This window comes from Salmo salar, chromosome ssa02 (assembly GCF_905237065.1).
Source record: "Salmo salar chromosome ssa02, Ssal_v3.1, whole genome shotgun sequence".
Classification (NCBI taxonomy): domain Eukaryota; kingdom Metazoa; phylum Chordata; class Actinopteri; order Salmoniformes; family Salmonidae; genus Salmo; species Salmo salar.
The window spans coordinates 50059759-50081361 of NC_059443.1; the positions used below are offsets into that span (position 1 = coordinate 50059759).

The 21603-nt window shown below is 41.0% G+C and overlaps 1 protein-coding gene across 9 annotated transcripts in view; it reads right to left on the bottom strand.

Annotated features, from left to right (window-relative positions):
• LOC106585125 (sodium/calcium exchanger 1) overlaps window positions 1-21603 on the bottom strand; it is a 53692-nt gene that overhangs the window by 29065 nt on the left and 3024 nt on the right. For 6 of the 9 annotated variants that reach the window (XM_045705390.1, XM_045705383.1, XM_014171002.2 and 3 more), the window contains exon 2: window positions 7855-9707. The exons of 1 other annotated variant lie outside the window; for it this stretch is intronic. In XM_045705390.1, coding sequence (XP_045561346.1) covers window positions 7855-9668 — 1814 coding nt within the window. In that variant the 5' untranslated portion in view covers window positions 9669-9707. Of the gene's footprint in view, window positions 1-7854; window positions 9708-21603 lie in introns of those variants that run through there. 2 more of the 9 variants (XM_045705407.1, XM_045705405.1) reach the window with 1 other exon arrangement.

Sequence of the window (21603 nt, forward strand, 5' to 3'; positions counted from 1 at the left end):
CTGCGGCAAAGAAAATTCACAATACGACAAACATAAGCTCATTCTGTTCAGGGCAATCCAGTGTATAACGCATGTCATCCTTGAAACGTTGGATCAATAATAGCAATCATAAACATTGAAAATGTAAATTAAATGAGTTTTCAAATATGGAAACGTGAAGTACATTTGGATTCATGGGTGTGTGGTTTGCTTGTATGACATCAAAGAGGTATTTTTTATAATACTAAACATCTCACCTTTCAGAACACATCGACTCCTCTCAATTTACAGCATTTCCCTCACTCAGACAACAACAAATGTGCAAAAGTAGCCCAATTAGTTGGAGGGATGGGGGCATCTTTTTGTCTGCGTGGTGCTCAAGTTTATAACGGCTGTCAATCAAAACTCGTACAGCGCTGTGAAGTGGAGAACCTGAGCTTTGACGCCATGTATTGCATGTTACTGTACAGTCACTGCGATCCGATTAAGGCACTTATCAATGACAAAATATTCAATTTTCAACCCACATACGAGATGACAGGTGCTGTGAGTGGAAAGAGCTAAACAAGTTATTCTAATTGAGTAAATCAAAGGAAAGACACATAGAGTGCTAAAGAATAGCTTAGCAAAGCCATTGAGTTGACCAGACCCAAATGAGTACTATCATAAGAACATGAACAGTCATGCTAAATGAGACAAAACCAAATAGAAAAGGATATCCAGTCAGCATAACATGTGGAAAACTACTGGGTGAAGTTACCTACTGGAGAACTACTGGGATGCACCCGGCTCAGCGTGGTCCAAAAAAATGTCAAACATGCTTTCTTTGACATCACTGCTTTCTAGGAATTTATGGGTCTCTTTTATGGACAAGGCCACGTGGCCTTTATGTACAGCCATGGCCTTCCTGACAGCCAGGATACATGGTAAGCTGAAGTTGAAGTAGTGGTGAAAGACAACCCATGAACAGGTTGTGAATTAATATCATTAACCATCTCTTACGACAGTGCCATCTTGGGATTCCCCCATATACAAATCTCCCAACCTCAAAGGTGAACACACAAGGGATCCATTCCCTCCCTATGATTGTTGAGTTGCTTGCATGCAAACACTTTCCTAAAGTACCAGACAGACATTTGGCGATGTTATTTCTGGCTTTGCTTTGCGTAGAATTCGAATACGACCCCTTGCCTTCAACTGTTTGTCTATGGATAATAACATTTCTGATTGCCTAATCTTCCACTTTTAGTGTGCAAAGTTCAAAGACTCCTCTTTTCCTTGGGCAAAACAGAGTTATTATACTCTCAGCCACCATAAACTGGGTGCATGTGGAAAACGATCCCCTATAGGTTGGCCCCTGGCTAAGAAGACGTCATAGAATCAGTATACAGCATCTGTTACAACCAGGTATGTTTTTCATGACGACATCAAGACATTATGGTTAAGACTTCATATTCAACCACATGAATACAAATACAAATCTGGTTGTTATAAAGACAAAGACAAAACATCTTATTAGTATACAACCTGATCGTCAAAGAATTCATAATGACATCACTGCAACCTTTGCAGTATTGCTCTCTGAGTTTGGTCTGGTTCTTAGAGGAAATAACTATTTTTGAATAGTTAAAGATCTGACGCTTTCGTACACATCCATGAATTTCAGACTTTAATTGATAAGACACACCAAGAGGTGACAAGAGGAAAACCTCCAAAGAAACACATACACCAGACTAGGAACCCTGGTTTTACCTGGCTCTGCTTTCAGTGTAGTTGGGTCTTCCCAGGTTATCAGACCCTGTTATGGAGAATTCTAACAGGGAAAGACTTAACACCAACCAGAAACAGGCATTCTTCAGACCCAGCCACACAAAAGAAGACTGAGAGCGAGACTTGATAACACAGAGTCAGTCCCAATACACTTAAGCTTAGCTTTTTAATTCAAGCCCTCCAACCGGACCGGCGGTATCTGTGATTAACTAGAGGAGAATTACTGTACAAGGCCCGACTCAGCGACACCACTCTATCAGTCACTGTAACGACTCCCCAATGTAAGAACTCTATTAACCAACTCCTTCGCGACCTACTCAATTATAACCTTCCAACCACATACAGTAGTACATCATACTTCCATGCAGAAAGTAGGATACAGCCTGTCTCTCATTGGAGAGGAGCAGGCAGACCAATAAGTTGCGTTCCCTACCATGAATATAATTAGTTTTTCCCACCTCACATTAATTTTCTATTTCTGGCCCTGCTATAAATCAAATCAAATTTGATTGGTCACATACACGTGATTAGCAGATGTTATTGCGGGTGTAGCGAAATGCTTGTGCTTCTAGCTCCGACAGTGCAGTAATATCTAAAAAATTATACAACATATACCCAATACACACAAATCTAAGTAGGAATGAATTAAGACTATATACATATGGACGAGCGATGTCAGAGTGGAACGGACTAAGATACAGTAGAATAGTATAGAACACAGTATATACATATGAGATGAGTAATGCAAGATATGTAAACATTTATTAAGTGACTAAGATACCGTAGAATAGTATAGAATACAGTATATACATATGAGATGGGTAAGAGCCTCATGCCAGTGATCTTGTAAGTAAGAAGACAGCTCACGAAGTGAGGGAGGCTTATTAAAATAATAATAATAATAATCATAATTTGGTGGGGGCTTATTTGTCCTATTTCACACATGTACACAAGTGTATTAATAAACATGATTGATTTGGAAATGTTTTTTACCTGTTAAAATTATGGTAAAATAAAAAGATTGCATATCCCAACTCCAGCTGAGTAACCCCTCCGAGAGTGGGGTCAAGGCCAGGGTCTGCCATTATCAACGGTGACCCTCAAGCAATTAGGGTTAAGTGCCTTGCTCGAGGGCACATTGACAGATTTTTCAGTAGGTTGACATCTATTGTCATGAAACTTGCCATGGAGGCAGATCTGAGCAACTTCTACTAGATAGGCCAACTGTAAAGTCAAAATTGGGTATATGGTAAAACAATTGGGGAAAAAAATGCTTTTTGGTCTTAATTTAAGGTTAAGGTTAGGCATTAGGGTTAGCAGCGTGGTTAGGTTTAGAATCAGATTTTATGACTTTGTGGCTGTGCCAGCTAGTGACCACCCTGCAGAGCTGCCTCCAGAACAAGTTTCATGATGAAAAATACTAACCTGCGATTTTTCGCCTTGTCGGCTCAGGGATTCAAACTAGCTACCTTTCGTTTACTGGCCCAACGCTCTAACCGCTAAGCTTCCTGTCGTCCATTATTCTGTTGATGTCTACGTAATGCTAGGTAGAATATTTTCTTCCAGGCTGAAAAAATGTACACTATGTCTGTAAAGTAATTTACATAACAGATTTGTTATATATTTGATATTCATGCATAGGGCTGGAAGCAGGAGTAAGAAAGATGCCGAACAGGAGGCTTGAAAAACATATTTCACGATTTTGAATACATCTTGTAGTCACATTTTATCATCTTAAATGCCTCAATAAACTATTTCCTCTTTGTAAATCATTTAATTCAAATTACACACTAAAGATGGCTTCAAAATGATAGCCAGTTTGCATTGCTATTTGCTGCTTCCCTCACAAAATATACAATGCAGCCTACTGAAATGTTTTCCTTGTCCTTTATTCCTCACTGCTAAGGTAAAGCATGGAAAATGTGATTTGAGTTTAAACTGATTTACAAAGAGACGTGGGTTCCCCTATGTGCAGTGTACATAATGTTAAGTATCCCACTTGGGGTGGGAAGAAGTCCTATGGTATTACATCAGCAAAGCTACTAAAAAAGTGTAAATAATCCTACAATTTGTCATTTGTCACTGTTTTTCTTACAGCTATTCATAACCTATAGACTATACCCTTGTGAGTACACAAATGTAACTTGATAGAGAGGTAGCCGAGTGTTCCTAAGGGGCTGAGATGCAGAATGTAACAATGCTGTTTCTGACTATCGGGCATGTGTGTCCTATAGTGAGTGTCTTTCCACTAAAATAAATGTATTTTGCGAAGATATGGTATGTTTATTTCATGTCATCTTCATTGATGAGCTTACTTGAGCAGCAGCCAGGGTCGTCAGTGTGATCGGTTTTTGCACCAAGTATACAATAGGATACAACGCTAAGAAAATCCGTCAGTACAGACGAGATGGGCATAACGAGTGATCAAACTGTGGATGTCTCTTCATCTCCCCCTCGCCCTTTGTAAGTAACACGCCTGCCATTATCTGCTCCCAGTCTCTGTGTCTCGGCCAATTAGAGGCCTGACAAACATTGTTTCAGCCATGTAAAAAGCCTGACAAACATTTCAGGCAGCAGGGGGCCTTCTTCACCTGCAGAAAAAAAAGACACATATGTCCATCACCCCTGAAGCGCTTAGCTCCCCAAAAATTGGGACATACGCACTGCAATGACCAACCCCCTCAAAAACATCCAAAGGCTGCAAGGGAAAATGTGAGGCGTATATAGACAGAGGTTGAGTCAGTGGAGTTGGCGAGTTTCTGTGTGTCCTCCTCCCTCTTCCTCCCAGGCCTGGGTTTGGCTAGTATTTGATATCGTTCAAATACTTTAAGCATTTGCTTGAGCCTGCACCGGGCAAGCTCAATCAAGCACAGCTTGAAGTCATTTGAAAGATTTCAAACATGATTTGAACGCTTGGTCTTCTTGCTCCTCTATGGTCCAAAGTGCCATGGTCTCCTGCCTCTGTCTGTCGCTTGTCTGATGAAGCGGTGGTGACAGCCCCGCTGTCAGGCAGCCCAAGGGAACACATAACTCCCCCAGGGATGTGATCCACAGGCCAGAACCGCCACTTGGCCGCACTATGCTAGCCCTGGATCATGACAGTGGTCTACTGAGCTTATAAGGATAGAGGAGCACGAGGTCTGTCCTCATGCGAGAGCAGGCCAGAGACGAGAGGGCAAAATTAGCATAGGCAAAACAATGATTTAATTAGTTGTTTAAAATAGTGCCTCCTCCTAAAGCCCAAAGTAATCCCCTGTCAAGTTTCATGCTTGTCAATGTGTGCAGTCAAAGCAAAGCCATTAATTTCACTACATGTAGGCAGCAAAGTTAATAATATCTACATTACCAGAGGGCGGGTCTTGTCAAATAAAAAAAAGGCATGGTTGAACCATCATTCTCTACGGTTGAGGGCAGCAGATATGATCTTGTCTGATAAGGACAGTCAGACACAAAGGACACATGGCTATAAAGGACACATGGCTAAATAAATTGTGACGTAAAATGATGTCGTGTTTATTCAGTAGAGTTAAGTACAGCGGACCAAACCCAATTTTTGGAGAAAAGAGCCAGTCGAAATTTTACTGAAATGGGTACTTTGTAGAACATTGTTAGTTTGATATTTCAAAAGGTGGCTGAAAGGTCCTTGGCAGAGTACCTGGTGCTAATTCTTAAAAACCTATACTGGCTCAGTCAGGAGCTAAGCCCTTATTACACATTAATGTCCACCAATATCATCACAACAACTAACACTTGTTCCTACCAGCAAAACAAAAGAACATGGTCCTGACCGTGTAGTTTCTTGTAACGATATAACTAGATCGTCTTTGACTATTCAACCACCCTTATCTAGATACGGGACACAGCAGGGTTGAGTGTAACCAGGTCTCATGCTTCAGTGACAAATGGAATTACCATCAATCATATTCTGTCTGTAGTATAAGTGAATGATATGTGCAGAAACATAAATACATGTTTACATTGCAATAGACATTGCATGCATCTTAAAATAGGTCTGGAAATAACTTGCAACTGCATCCTCTCAAATGTGTCAATGTCAACGCTAATACATTTTCCAAATGAAAACTTAAGAACTGACTCCCCAACAGAGACTGCTGCCTTGTCTATATATGGTACTGCTTCTCTATGCAAAGCTTGCTGAGCCGATTTACATTGCTCACTTCAAAGCAATCTGTTTGCCTCTGTATAAATGTGTGGATGTCTTAAAACATAAAACAAGCACAGAGCCTTTTCCATTTCAACACGTTGGTGCTATCCTCAAACTGGCAATGTTAATCCTCTATGGAATACATTTGTTGTCATTATATCCCCCACCCCACAATCCATGGAAAATGTCTGGCCCAACTGCTATATCAGGTATGTACAATATACCTGACTATAGCAGTATATCATTCACGGGAGTTCCAGTTTGAAGAGTGGAGTGATAAAAGTGTTACTGGATTTCCCATTGAAAAAGGCAAAAAGGCCTTACTCACGTTCAATTCTGGTGGTTTCCTATAACTAATGAACACGCTGATATGGAAAATCTGTATCGATAGCAGTCGCATTTTTTTCAATATGATATTGATTAAAAACATTTCAATATTATAACTGCTTAGCTGACATGTAATGTCTTATGGATGAGGAGTTTGTTTTGAGTTTAAATAAACAGGATAGACTGCGGACCAATTCAAGATCCAAATTGTTTTAGCTATTATGTAAACTACATGTGGAGTAAACATGTAGGAGTCCTACAGTCTCATGTTCACAACTCCTTTCTTTACTTGTATCTCTCTGGAACCTATAACGTACTAAAATGAGTTTAGTCGTTTTTGGGAGCTCTTCATAAATAGTAACCGTTTGCCGATAACTGTTTAGAGTCCATTATATCTTTTGATACACCTGTTATATTGATATTATTTATCTTTATCAGGAAGCTATTCCAGTGTTTTTACATCGCATACACAAAATGATCAGCCAAAGAAGAGCTGCTGCCTCTGGGCTCCAACATATTCCATACCTAATCTATTCACGCAAACATGCTAACGCATCATTATCATTAGCATCACAATGATAATTTCTTGATGTGTTTTCTCTCTTTTGTCCAGCACCAGTGAGTTATCAAGTCCCGTCTTCAGTGAGATACACCACGGTATTTGGTACGCTTGAATACTCTCGATTGTACAGTATGCTCTAGGCTGAAGCACTGCAAGTCATAAAAGATCCAACGGGTGTTGAGCGAAAGTGGATGAGAAATTGCAGAAAAAACCCTTTAACTTAAATGAAATCATTCAAGCCAGTTCTGCAATACTACAGTCTACAGTATCTCTATATGGTATGCAAAACAGTAATTGGTAGATTTGTAGACAGGGGCTAGTAAGGCAGTCAATTGAATGCTCACATGAATGATTAAAACAACAAAGGCAGTGAGGGCAAAGCTGAGAGAAAAAGAACACAAGACAGTGAAGCAGACAGTAGTACAGTCGAAAGATAGATAGGAACTTAAGACAGGATTCCTTCTTGAACCCCAGAGACACTTACATCCCCTGAGAAAATGTAATCTATAATAATAGATTACAACAATAATAGGAATGGAATGCACATTGAAGTGAATGGAATCTAATGACGAGGTAAACGGGCCATACAAAGTACAACCCACTGTGCAAAAACTGGTTGAATCAACGTTGTTTCCACGTCATAAACAAAAAAATTAAGTTGAATCAATGTGGAAAACTGATTGGATTTGCAAAAAGTCATCAGCGTATGGGAATTTCATCTTTTTTTTACCCAACTTTTAACCCAATTCCAATGACATGATGACATGTTGTTGATTTCACATTGAATTCACATTAGTTGACAACTAAAGAAAGTGTAAAAAAATATATATACGTTGAACTGACGTCTATGCTTAGTGCTAGGCGACAACAATAAAGCTCTTTTCCTTTTGAGACAGAAAGTCGCTTCTGTGGGACATAGTAAAAACAGGGACATTGACTTAACTAAGACATAACAGTTGTCCAAATTGAACTTCAATGTGCTGTGGGCCACACCTCATTTACATGACAACAATATAAACATGACAATGTTAAAAGCAAGTGTGTAACTTACAAAATCTCATCGTTCTGGAATTCCAGCGCTCCATGCGTATCTTCAAAGTCTTCTCCCCCTCCTTTTGCTGTACCCTCCATGGTCTTGTAGGGTACGACCACTAGTCCCCGCGCTCCTGAGGTACGAAGAACCTTTACTTCCATCATGCCAATACTCTCGCTTATGGTCATTACCGGTTCTTCAAAAGTAAAGATCCCGGCATGGTCATCGTCAAAGATAGTCACGGTGGCTGAGCAGGGTAGGCCAAGGCCCGCCAAAGTGTCCGAGTGATTAGCCCTTGGTTGTACGTAGCCAGTGCCCTCCGATATGACCTTCACGTTGCTAAGGTGGACCAGAAAATGCTCATCCTCCTCAAAGATGTCATCGTCAATGATGTCTATCCGGATCTCCTTCTCAGTCTCACCGGGGTTGAACACCACAACGCCCTCAGTGAACTGGTAGTCCGATCCGGCATTGGCTGTGCCGTCTTCGGTACGGTATTCCACTGAAACAGTGTTAGTCAAGTCCCCACCAAGGCGTACTACATTCAAGGCCACTGTACCGCAGTTCTCCAAGCACTGGTATGTACCGGGGTCAAAAAAGACCTTTGACGAAAAGTCATTCTCAGAAACTTCGGAGCGGATCTCGTACGCACCAACAGCTTTCCTGGCTTGGTCTGCTGCATGCTTCTTCAGTACGTTCCCTGCTCCCGTCATGATCCTGGTAGCCTGGCATCGGTAGAAGGCGCGACTCTTTTGCTGCTGTGTCAATACCTGGTAGTTGGCCAGTTCTATCAGCTGCTCCGTCTCCTTCTCTGGATGCTTCTGCTTCAGTTCCTTCAGGATCCGGACCATTTCCCTTCTGGCCTCCTCCTCATCCAGGTCCTTCTCATCGAAACCCATCGCTCCGTCCATGAAGCTCTCTGAGTTGAGCATTTTCCCGTCCATTTCAATGTCCATCTTTGAAGGTATTTGAGCCTCCCCTTCCGTCTCAATGATCACCCCTCTTCGTTTCCCTGCGCGGTAGCGTTTGTACATGTACTTATAGACAAGAAGTCTGCGATCCGCGACGTAAGCCATCCCAACACACAATGGGAAGAAGAACAGTGTGACAAGGCCCTCCCACACCTGTACGATGCCCGGAGAGATGACAGCCAAGATGAGATAAAGCCAGGTGTACGCGAATATACTCCAGGTGGCGGTAACAAAAAATACCCTCAAATGCTTGACTTTCCGGTGCTCTCCATCAGGAATGACAGAAACACAGAATCCAATGATGACGAACATGTTGAAGGCAGCACTACCAACGATTGTGTTCGGGCCCAGATCACCTGCGTCAAAGTTGTGACCGCACACCTCAACGACGGACAGTAGGATTTCCGGGGCTGAGGAACCCAGGGCCATAAGGGTCAGGTTGGACACTGTCTCATTCCATATACGCACAGTGGTTGTCACTTTTTCGCCATTTGGTTTCTTGATGGTGATCTCCCTCTCTTGTGATGTAATTACCTCGATGGACGCCATGAAGCGATCCGCAATGATAGAGACCCCCAGGAACATGTAAAACAAGGCCACAAAGTAAACTGTGGCTCTTGCCAGTTTATCACCAAAGGATGGGTTCTCTGGTAACCATATAGGCAGAATGACACCCACTTTGCATTCAGTATCCACTGAATCACACTTCTTATTAGTTTGGTTGCCAATGGAAGAGTTTGTTCCGAGGCTTGGGTTTGAATTCCCAGCTGTAACAAATTTAATTTCAGATGAAAAAACTGCCAACAACACTGCAAGTTGAAGAGTGCAGAAGAGGAAAGATGACGTCCCAGTTTGTCTCATGATTCTGACGAGGTGTTATGCTCCAACTCTTCCTTTCACCTATGCAAAAAATAAAAGGGATTGATGAGAATAGAACTACCAAAGACTGTATACATTTGAGAAATTACAAATTACTGAAAGAGAAATATCAATATTCCTAACTACAGTGTTTCCCTAAGTTACAGTAGATATAAAGCAACATCCCCCAGAGCCGCCTCCAATGCACACATCACACATTTAATATTGAAGCTTTGTCTGATGTGGGGCCGCTTCAGGGGGCCTCTGGGCTACCAGGTTAGGAGGGGGGACCTGTCTAACCTGGTAGGGGAAACACTTCCTAAATCATTTCTAGAAAATGACACTGGTTTAACCAGACAACCACACAAGCGTACCACACACTTCTCTCTCTCTCTGATTGTGTGTGCGTCTGTCACGGATCACTCTGGAACTGTGTCATTACGCACACCTGGTCCCCATTCCCACTGATTGTAATTGTATAAATGTGCCCTTTGGTTCACGATTGGGCTGTCGATTAGTGTTCCAATGTCCGTTGGTCTTGTGAGTACCTGTGCTGTGTTGTTTTGGCTTTCGTGCCGCTTGTATTGCGCAGATGATTACGGGTCTCGTCCCGTTTAGAATCATTGTGTGCGTGTATGTTACGGGTCTCATCCTGGTGTATTTCTTCGAGGTACTCCTCGCTTTTGGGTTTCAACCCTGTGTTTTGTATACGTGTTTGTTTGGTCTTCGTCCCCGTGCATTACAAGGCACGCTGTAATTTGGGTGAAGTAAAGAACCCTATTACGCATTCATGCGCCTGTCTCCCGATCCCTTTATACCAATGTGACAGTGTCTTAGAGAATGATCACTTGCATTGTATCATTTGAATAACTGGTTTAGATGGCAAAATGGCACCAATGATTACATTTCTCCATACAATCTTTACTATGTCCTCTAGACATACTGCCATGAAAAACTACAATACTTGAAAAATATGTTGCAATGAAATACACTTTGCAACTTCGATTTAATGCAATAATGTCACCTACTTTGCTTTAGAACAAAAATGTGTGCATTTAGCCTACGAGGTAGTTGGGGGCAGTTCCAGGCATAACCCACTGGGCACAAATGTCAGTTCATTACATTACGCTACATTTTTGTCATTTAGCAGACGCTCATATCCAGAGTGACTTACAGGACAAATTAGGGTTAAGTGCCTTGCTCAAGGAGACATCGACGGATTTTTCCCCTAGTCGCCTCGGGGATTCAAACCAATTCAACGTCTAGTTTTGATTTACATATTTATAAATGTTTTTGTGTTACTCAGTTGGGGTCTCAACTTACTATTGAGGGTAAGAATAGTAGATTACACCAGGTGCAATTTTGAAATTTGGTGGTGCATCAGCAGTTTTTCTCTTGTTATGTCAGTCACTGACAGTCACTCAATTAGCCATGTCAGCAAAATATTTTTAGATTGGCAGTTAGTCTAGCCAGCCATTTAAACTTTCAGTAATCATGCCGAATCCCGACCGGGAACACAGCGCACGTGTCCAGGGGCACTGACCTCCACATTGATTTTGTCAGTCATTCTCCCTCAGATATCATATTAACATTGCAAATTCATTACAAAATGTGTAGAATTGCAGAGAACTGCTTTAAAAGTGCAACATTTTCTATACACCCCCATGAGAAAATGTGATGAATTACAGGAAATGAACTTAAAAACAAATTCTCTCCACCATCAAGAGGGGGGTCACTAAAGTGTTTGCCCAAAGCGGCCCCCCAACCAAATCTTGCTTAGGGCCCCCAGAAGGCTAGAACTGGCTAAAGCCGGCGATAGTAAGATGTCTTTCATAGTCTTATCTTTCTTTACATAGGCTATTATTTTTGGAAAGGCTAGACAACATTTGTCCTAATTACATGATTCTCATTTGCAACATGAAATCACAAAGATACAGTATCAGAAAATAAACGACAGCTGACAGCAATCTAGTCTGCAATTTACATCCATGCACATGTTCTTTACAGGTAGGATTTAAAGTCAACTAGCCGATAAAGTAGCCTACAAAAATGAGTAACATTACAAGTGACAGTAGTTGCCCAAATTGCTAGCCTACCGTTTTAATCCACGTAATGGGGAACGGAATTTATAAGCTATTGAAAAAGTATTATGAGGCTGAAAAAGGAAACATAAATCCTTGAGAAATCCTCAATTTCCAACCCTCGATAAAACAATGATGTAAGTTGTGACATCGTCAATAAATCTTGAGTTGAGTTGTAGAGTACAGTATAGATAGCCGACTAGAGACGATCATGGGCTCTCAGCGCACGCTTCCTCGGGACTGCTCTCTTTCACTCACTCTCTTGCTCTGTCCCCCCCTCTCTCATTTCTCATCCTGGTTTTAATGTCCATGCTCTCATCTCTCAAGTGATGCAATAATGTTTTTTTTTTTACGCTGATGCAAAGCAACGGGGGAATTAATTTCCATATATTATTTGATTTGCTTTCTTGAGAAAAAATTATGCATTTATTCTAACAGCTTATTTAAGATATAGTTTCATTCTATCTAACCAAAACTTGAACATGAATCATGTTTGAACAAATCTGTATCGTTTCTTCATGTCATGTATTTTAGAAACATTTACTTGTGGAAACTACATTATTGGGACAATATTAATATACAGGGGGTATTCGAGGTTAATGCAACCTACGCCTAATGCAAAACTAGATATGCTCCATTTTGTTTAGCCATAATGCTATATACATATATTTTTATCCTTTATACAAAAAATATTTAAACCCAACTTCAATATTGTTCTGATTGACAGGATATAGGCCTAAGGTTGTTTTTTTTTACCCATTTGGACATGACAGGAGTCTGATCCCAAGCTATTTATTTCATTGAGTGTTTACAGAGAAGCACAGATGCAACCTGGACTCAGAGGTAGACGTATCATAGTAAACGAAAATACAATATGATATGTTACATTTGGTATGGTATGTATTAATTTGTGCATGTCCATCATCTATTTCGTATGATATGTGACGAGTTACAATTCGTATGATATGGAACAAATTGCTATTCATACAATATGTTAAGAATTTGCAATACGTATGATACGTTACAATTTCCAATTTGTTGTGGCTAACGTTAGCTAGGTGGCTAACACTAACATTAGCTAGGCTAGGGGTTAAGGTTATGGTTAACGTTAATGTTAGGGTTATGAGTTAATAGGGATGTAACGATAAACCAATAAGCATCAAATATTTAAGATATTAGTGCATTGGTTTGCAGGAACCCAAACCGATCCAAATGTAGCATGCATCGGTCAGAAAATCAATTCAAACATTACAAATCACTGGTGAACGTTTTTGTTGTTGCTCAAATCACTTTCTTTCAACCTTCCAAAAATATGCGTCCTTTCTTTCAGTGTCGAACTAAGCATGTAATTATGTTGACAGTCATTGATCTACAAGTAAATTTGCATGCTGAACAACCCCAGGCAATATCAGTACCCTACTATATTCAAACTGAGTGCTGTGCGCAGCTTCATGCGCTGACCAACTAGAGGTAGGCCTATTTCTGATCTGGCACATCTGAGTGTCAACTTCAGCATTCAAATGTTTGTAAAATGGCTTGCACATTATTAGGCTTTATTAGTTGAGTGACAACCAATGTAATTTGGTAGGTTATTTTTATCAAATGCACTGTGGAAATGGTGTTTTACCAGCCTAAGCTACAACTCATCTGTCTATAGGTAGGCTATATGCTGATTGGGGATTACATTAGATTTTATTTCCATTGTTCGTTCACCATCAGCAATAGTTTTGGTAATTTTGCTTGAAACAATCAGTATATGTGATTATTTTTAGATATACAGGGGAAATTTGCTAATTTCGTAACAAAGACAGCAATCACTTTTGCTACAATCCCTGCATGGTCGAAGCAGGAGGAGAAGAGATGCTCCTAGACCTTCAAAACGGTCTAAATCATTCAATTATGAGACAGGGGTGAAATCCAAAGTTGTTGTCACGGTTGTCGTTGGTTAAGGAGGACCAAAACGCAGCAGGTATATGTAAGCTCATCTTGAGGTTTATTAACTCCAAAATGAACACCAAAATAACAAAAGAGAAGGAACGATCAACACACAGTCTGGCAAGGCACAAGGCTAAACTCAGAACAATCTCCCACAATTAAACAGACAAACACACCCAACTAATATAGGACTTCCAATCAAAGGCAACACCACACAGCTGCCTTCAATTGGAAGTCCACCCCAATTAACCAAACATAGACATACAACTAACTAGATCAACATAGAAATACGTGAATCTCAAACAGTGCCCCAAAACCCTGGAATACTAAATCAAATGCCCTTACTACAAAAACACCACCCTGAACCACATAAAACAAATACCCTCTGCCACGTCCTGACCAAACTACAATACCAATTAACCCTTATACTGGCCAGGACGTGACAGTTGTGCTATATATTCATTGGCTATTTCATTGCTAATTGTTTTTGATAAATATTGATACATTATTAGCTCTTAACACTTTGAATCTGCAAAAATGATAAATAAATTAGTGGGTGACGGTGATTTCAGATCAAAAGCAAGCATTGCCCCCCCCTTACTGATAGTGGGGTAGTAGATGCCTAGTTTCCCTTATGGCTCAGCTTAGGTGCCTACATACACAATAGACACGCACACACCAACACACACACACTCACACACAGAATTCAGCTCAGAGAGGCCCAGCTCATGAACAGCAGATTTGAATTAAGAATGGAAAATTCATGTGTTTATGCAATAAATATTAGTGCATTGGTTCGTATCGCATCGAACTGAATCGCATCGATTAGTTCCTCTAATCAAACGAAATCGCACTGAATCGTTTCAAACAAAAATGTTGCATTTCTGTATCATATTGGAGCCCATATATCTAGATACGTATCGAATCGTCTTGAAAGGGAAAGATTCACACCCTAGGAGTTAGGTTAAAGTTAGGGTTGGGGGAAGTGTTAGCTAACATTCTAAGTAGTTGCAAAGTAGCTACAAATTTGTAAGTAAACTCAGCAAAAAAATAAACGTCCTCTCACTGTCAACTGTGTTTATTTTCAGCAAACTTAACATGTGTAAATATTTGTATGAACATAACAAGATTCAACAACTGAGACATAAACTGAACAAGTTCCACAGACATGTGACTAACAGAAATTGAATAATGTGTCCCTGAACAAAGGGGCGGGGGGGGGGGGGTCAAAATCAAAAGTAACAGTCAGTATATCTGGTGTGGCCACCAGCTGCATTTAGTACTGCAGTGCATCTCCTCCTCATGGACTGCACCAGATTAGCCAGTTCTTTCTGTGAGATGTTACCCCACTCTTCCACCAAGGCACCTACAAGTTCCCGGACATTTCTGGGGGGAATGGCCCTAGCCCTCACCCTCAGATCCAACAGGTCCCAGACGTGCTCAATGGGATTGAGATCCAGGCTCTTCACTGGCCATGGCTGAACACTGACATTACTGTCTTGCAGGAAATCACACACAGAACGAGCAGTATGGCTGGTGGCATTGTCATGCTGGAGGGTCATGTCAGGATGACCCTGCAGGAAGGGTACCACATAAGGAAGGAGGATGTCTTCCCTATAACGCACAGCGTTGAGATTGCCTGCAATGACAACAAGCTCAGTCCGATGATGCATTGACACACCACCACAGACCTCCAAATTGATCCCGCTCCAGAGTACAAGCCTCGGTGTAACGCTCATTCCTTCGATGATAAACGTGAATCCAACCATTACCCCTGGTGAGACAAAACCGCAAATCATCAGTGAAGAGCACTTTTTGTCAGTCTTGTCTGGTCCAGCGACGGTGGGTTTGTGCCCATAGGTGATGTTGTTGCCAGTGATGTCTGTTGAGGACCTGCCTTACAACAGGCCTACAAGCCCTCAGTCCAGCCTCTTTCAGCCTATTGCGGACAGTCTGAGCACTGATGGAGGGATTGTGCGTTCCTGGTGTAACTCAGACAGTTGTTGTTGCCATCCTGTACCTGTCCCGCAGGTGTGATGTTCGGACGTACCGATCCTGTACAGGTGTTGTTACACGTGGTCTGCCACTGCGAGGACAATCAGCTGTCCGTCCTGTCTCCCTGTTGCACTGTCTTAGGCATCTCACACTACGGACATTGCAATTTATTGCCCTGGCCACATCTGCAGTCCTCATGCCTCCTTGCCGCATTCCTAAGGCACGTTCACGCAGATGAGCAGGGACCCTGGGCATATTTCTTTTGGTGTTTTTCAGAGTCAGTAGAAAGGCCTCTTCAGTGTCCTAAGTTTTCATAACTGTGGCATTAATTGCCTACCATCTGTAAGCTGTTTGTGTCTTAACAACCATTTCACTGGTGCATGTTCATTCATTGTTTATGGTTCATTGAACAAGCATGGGAAATAGTGTTTAAACCCTTTTCAATGAAGATCTGTGAAGTTATTTAGATTTTTACGAATTATCTTTGAAAGACAGGGTCCTGAAAAGGGACGTTTCTTTTTTTTGCTGAGTTTAGTTACAAAGTTGATAATTAGTTAAAATGCTAAAGTTGTCCGTGATGGGTTTCGAACATGCAACATTTGGGTTGCTAGACATTTGCATTATTCCTCTTATCAAACTGAATCACACCGAACATTTTCATTTGAAATTGTATCATTCCTGTATAGTATCGAAGCCCATGTATCTAGATATTTATCAAATTGTATTGAAAGGGAAAGATGCATATCTCTAAGAGTCAGCTTAAGGGTTAGGGGAAGGGTTAGCTAACATGCTAAGTAGTTAAAAAGTAGCTAAAAAGTAGCAAGTAGTTGCTAACTTTTGGGTTGCTAGATGTTCGTGGTATACACCTACCTATCCACCCTGACCAACCACCCTCTTTTCAGTTTTGCCTTAATTAACCTTCTGTGTTATGTAACCCTACCATACGTAATATATGACACTAATTTGAGTGTCCCCGATTTTTGTTTACTATGTTACGTCTAGTCTATGAGACCAGCCTGTCAGATAAGCTGAGGTCAATTATAACTCACTAAAGAAAATAATTTGCTGCTCCTGCATGTAACCTTGAGTCACTGCAATGCCATGTCAGGTCAAGTTACCCAACGCTGAGCTCTCTGACATCTTTTGTCTCCCCTTGTTAGCCCCCTCTATCTCCAGGCCTCCGGTAGAAGGCTAGCTTAGCAGCCGACAGATATGAATAATATGTCAGAGGATGCTGCAACAGTCACTCTTTGAATTAGCCTATGCTGCTCCAAATGCACTACACACACCACACAGTGACTAGCCTATGCGGAGTCGCCAGAAAACGCTAACATTCGGTTTTCAGGGATACAGTATTTTCAACCTAACTTCCGTTTCCCCTGAAAAACGGAAGTGGGAACTCCAATCTCAGGCATCTTTCTATGCCTACTACATTAGGTTACACAGTGACTACCTTTCATTATTTTAAGCTTTGACTTTGAAATCAATTCACCTTAAGGGAGAGGCGAGAGCGGTTCCATCAAAGTTTCATCGAATGTGCGGTGTGTGATTTTGTTTCCTTTTGAAACAATGTAGATGCGTGTCCCTTGGCAGAGACACAGCATGCAGATGAACCTGACTCCATTCTGAGTCAGTGGAGTTTTAATGACGATATTGTAATACTGGGAAGCTTTCTCCCCAAATAACTTCATCATAGCGAGAGAGGGAGAGTTGGGGTGAACTCACAGTTGAGTCAGTCATGTTTTTGCTCTTGGCTCACACAGGCTGGACACACTTTATTTGAATGTCAGCCAGTTAGTCATTCATGTTTTTATTATCAGTTATCTTGGCTTACAGGGTTATTTTAGCTTACATGCACTTGGCCAGACTTTGCTTGTACTCCCTCAGTCCTTAAACAGCCCTTTGCATCATCGTACGACACATAGTAAGTGAAAGCGGTTGTTCAAATATTTTTTTATTGAACACACAAGAATGGTGTATAGGTATTTTGTAGAAAAGACAAGTATACAATTCTTATCTAAACATAAAAGAGCAGACAGAAACAAAAATACCCAGAGTTCTAAGTACAAAGTAAATAATACAAAATAAGACATACAGAACAAGGACAGGTAAACAGAAAGAGGGCAGATGTCACCCCCTCCTTATCCCCCATACCCCCCATCCATCAAATCTGTCGTTCTTTCCCCTGAACAAGGCAGTTAACCCACTGTTCCCCGGTAGGCCATCATTGTAAATAAGAATTTGCTCTTAACTGACTTGCCTAGTTAAATAAAGATGAAATAAATACAACAAAAAACACTCCCAGGATCAGAAGCGGGTCTGGGTCAATTGAAGTCATCCAAAACTTCAGAGAGGATCCTAAAAATTCCACACCAATAACCATGCAAGTTAGAGCATAGGGCAAAGCAGTGGAGTAGTGTACCCTGCACAGCATGACATTCATCACACATAGGGGATGTATCAGGAAATATCCTATGCAGCTTAGTTTTGGAATAGTGTAATCTGTGTAATACCTTGAATTGTATGAGACGATGTCTGAGTTAATGGAGCAGGTGTGGATATACTCCAAGCTATCTTCCCAGTCTGCCACAGAAATGTCAGTCCCTAGTTCTTCCTCCCATTTTGCCTTAATGGCATCTGTAGAAGGTGTGCTAACAGATTGAAAAGCGTCATATTTGACGGAAGTGCGTCATCCAGCAGAAACGTAACAGCGCGGAGGTTAGCGGCCCAATAGTAAAATATAACATTTTGGAGAGTCAATCCTTCTTCCATCTTGGATTTATAGAGGTGTTTTTTTACCTATCCTCTGTGTTTTATAATCCCAGATGAATGGATGGATAATTGAGTCCAGTTGTTTATGAAAGGACTTAGCTATGAATACTGGGATATTCTGGAATAGGTAAAGCAGTTGTAGGAGGAAGACCATTTTAATGGCATTAATTCTTCCGAGCAAAGATATATTTGGAGAGTTCTCCAAAATTGTATGTTTGCCTTGAGTTTTTGCATCAGAGAGGGGACATTTTTTTAAATAGTGAGGAGTATTGTTTGGTAACTACAACTCCTAGATAGGTACATTTTTTCTGAAGATACCTTAAATGGAAGAAGTTCTAACCAAGAGGTGTTTTGCAACCGTATGGGCATTAATTCGCTCTTGTTCAAATGTATTCTGTATCCCGAGAATGTACCAAACAAATTAATCAAATCAAGAATAGCTGGAATACTAGATTGTGGTTCTGTTACATAGTGGAGAATGTCATCTGCATATAGAAATCATATTTAGAGTATCGTTATTATTATAGCCGTGTATTGCTGCATGAGATCTGATTGCTTGAGCGAGAGGTTCAATGATTAGAGCAAAAAGCAGAGGCGATAGTGCGCAACCTTGCCTTGTCCCTCTATAAAAGTTAAATCGGGGCGACAATGATTGGTTAGTGAGTATTCTCGCACAGGGGTTCCTATATAAAAGTTAGGTTCATAAAATGGATCCATCTACAATATTACGTTTCTGTAGGAACTTGAATAGATAGGAGTACTCAACTTGGTCAAAGGCCTTTTCGGCATCAAGCGATATAACGGCAAGCTCCAAGTTGGGTAAACTCTGAGAATACGTAATGTTGAAGAGGCGCCTGAGATTGAAGAATGAGTTTCTGTTAGGGATAAAGCTGGTCTGATCTGAATGGACCAATTTGCCCACTAAAGTGCTAAGCCTGTTAGCCAGAGTTTTTGCTAAAATCTTTTGGTCTGTATAAAGGAGAGATGTTGGTCTGTATGACCCTACCTCTTCCGGATCTTTACCCTTTTTATGTATAACTGTAATAAACACCTCATCCAAAGTAGGTGGGAGAGCTCCATCCTCATTTGCCTGAACCAACATTTTGTGCAGGTAGGGAGAGCGCATGTTGCTGAATGTTTTATAGAATTCACCAGGAAATCCATCTGGGCCCAGGGTCTTGCCACTCTTTAGAGATGTAATTGTTTCTCGAATTTCTCCAAGAGATATTTCCTTATTCAGGAAGTTGGAATCTTCCTGATTCAGGGCAGGGAGATTACAGTCCTCTAAAAAGTTTTGTATAATTAAGGGTTAGGATCTGCTTTAGATGTATATAGAATCTCGTAAAACTGTCAGAATCTGTCATTGATGTCCTTGGAGAAGAGAGTAATTCCCCAGTTGCAGATTTAACATTGTGAATCATTCTGTCACTCTCAGTTTTTCGAAGTTGTCTGGCAAGTAATTTGTGTGGTTTGTCACAACTCAAAATATTTTTGCTTGGCAGAGAGAAAAGATTTTGCAATTTTAGCTGAGAGAATCTGATTATATTCAAATTTTAAAGCGGTAATTTATTTGTGTTTCTCCATAGATGGTGTGAGGAGCTGAGGATTCAACCTCCAGACCCTCTCATTTGATACGATGTCACCCAATCTCAGGGAGAAGGTGAGTGGACTGTGGTCAGAGATTCTAATATCATGATACCTCGCATTACAGGGAGTAATTTCACATCAACCAAAAAGTAGTCAATTTGGGTAGAAACATTGTGAACATGAGAGTAAAGGAGTATTCCCTACCCGTTGGGTTACAGATCCCCCAAATATCAAATAAGTTTGAATTTTTTATATAGGTATTCAAGAATTCGCTTGAATAGGAGGTAGGGGTATTTCGGGTAGAGGATCTATCCAAATATTGGTCTAGCACACAATTAAGGTCCCCCATTTTGAGCCTGTAATCGAACCCACAAATGCTGATGCTCCAGATACTCAACTAGTCTAAAGGCCAGGTTTATTGCTTCTTTAATCAGGAACAACAGTTTTCAGCTGTGCTAACATAATTGCAAAAGGGTTTTCTAATGATCAGTTAGCCTTTTAAAATGATAAACTTGGATTAGCTTAACACAATGTGCCATTGGAACACAGGAGTGATGGTTGCTGATAATGGGCCTCTGTACACCTATGTAGATAGTCCATTAAAAATCAGCCATTTACAGCTACAATAGTCATTTACAACATTAACAATGTCTACACTGTATACTGATCAGTTTGATGTTATGGCCAAAAATGTGTTTTTCGTTCAAGGACATTTCTCAGTGACCCCAAACCTTTGAACGGTAGTGTACACATACACAATAATAATAAAATGCTAAGAGAAAAAAATTAAGTACAAATAATAATTATATGTACACACAGCTACATATATATATATATATATATATATATAACACAAACACCACAGGAGGCTGGTGGGAACCTAATGGGGAGAACGGGCCCGTGGCAATGACAGAAGCAGAACGGCACAAAACACCAACATGATATCCAGGTCTCCGATGCCACCCTATCTGACCCGGCCCAACCATCACCACCAGTCCCCTGCAAACAATAAATACAAGGTATGATGATAATAACCTAATAATAAAACAAAAATGTGGGAATTATCAAACCTGGCAAGCCACTCAAACGGGCATCGCTCTAAACTCCAATGACGGGTCAGTCGTCCAGCCAGAATGAAAGTGAAATGAAAGCTCTGACCGCCCTCTATTTGCCAGCTCAGCATCTTACATGTCCGGGAGCAACAATACAACTTCAGTCGGCAGCCCTTGCTGAGACAGTTTAATAAGATTTCACCCGCTATGGCACAGTATGGATTTGGGTCCATGAGCAGACCCTAACACACAATGACAAGGCGCTCTAACCCGTACGGGGATTGGTGTATATTCCGGGATAAACTTCTCTGCGTCCAAAACCGAGGAGAGCCAAATCTTATCACCAGAATGCGGGGTAATTCTGAGTCTGGCAGGGAAGAGCAAGGCTGGGCGAAAATGGAGTTTGCAGAGTTTGGTCATGACATCCCTCTAGCCGGCGCGATGCTTTGCCACATCGGGCGCGTAATCATCATAGACATGGAAGGGATGTCCTTCATGTAACAGGTTACTCATTCA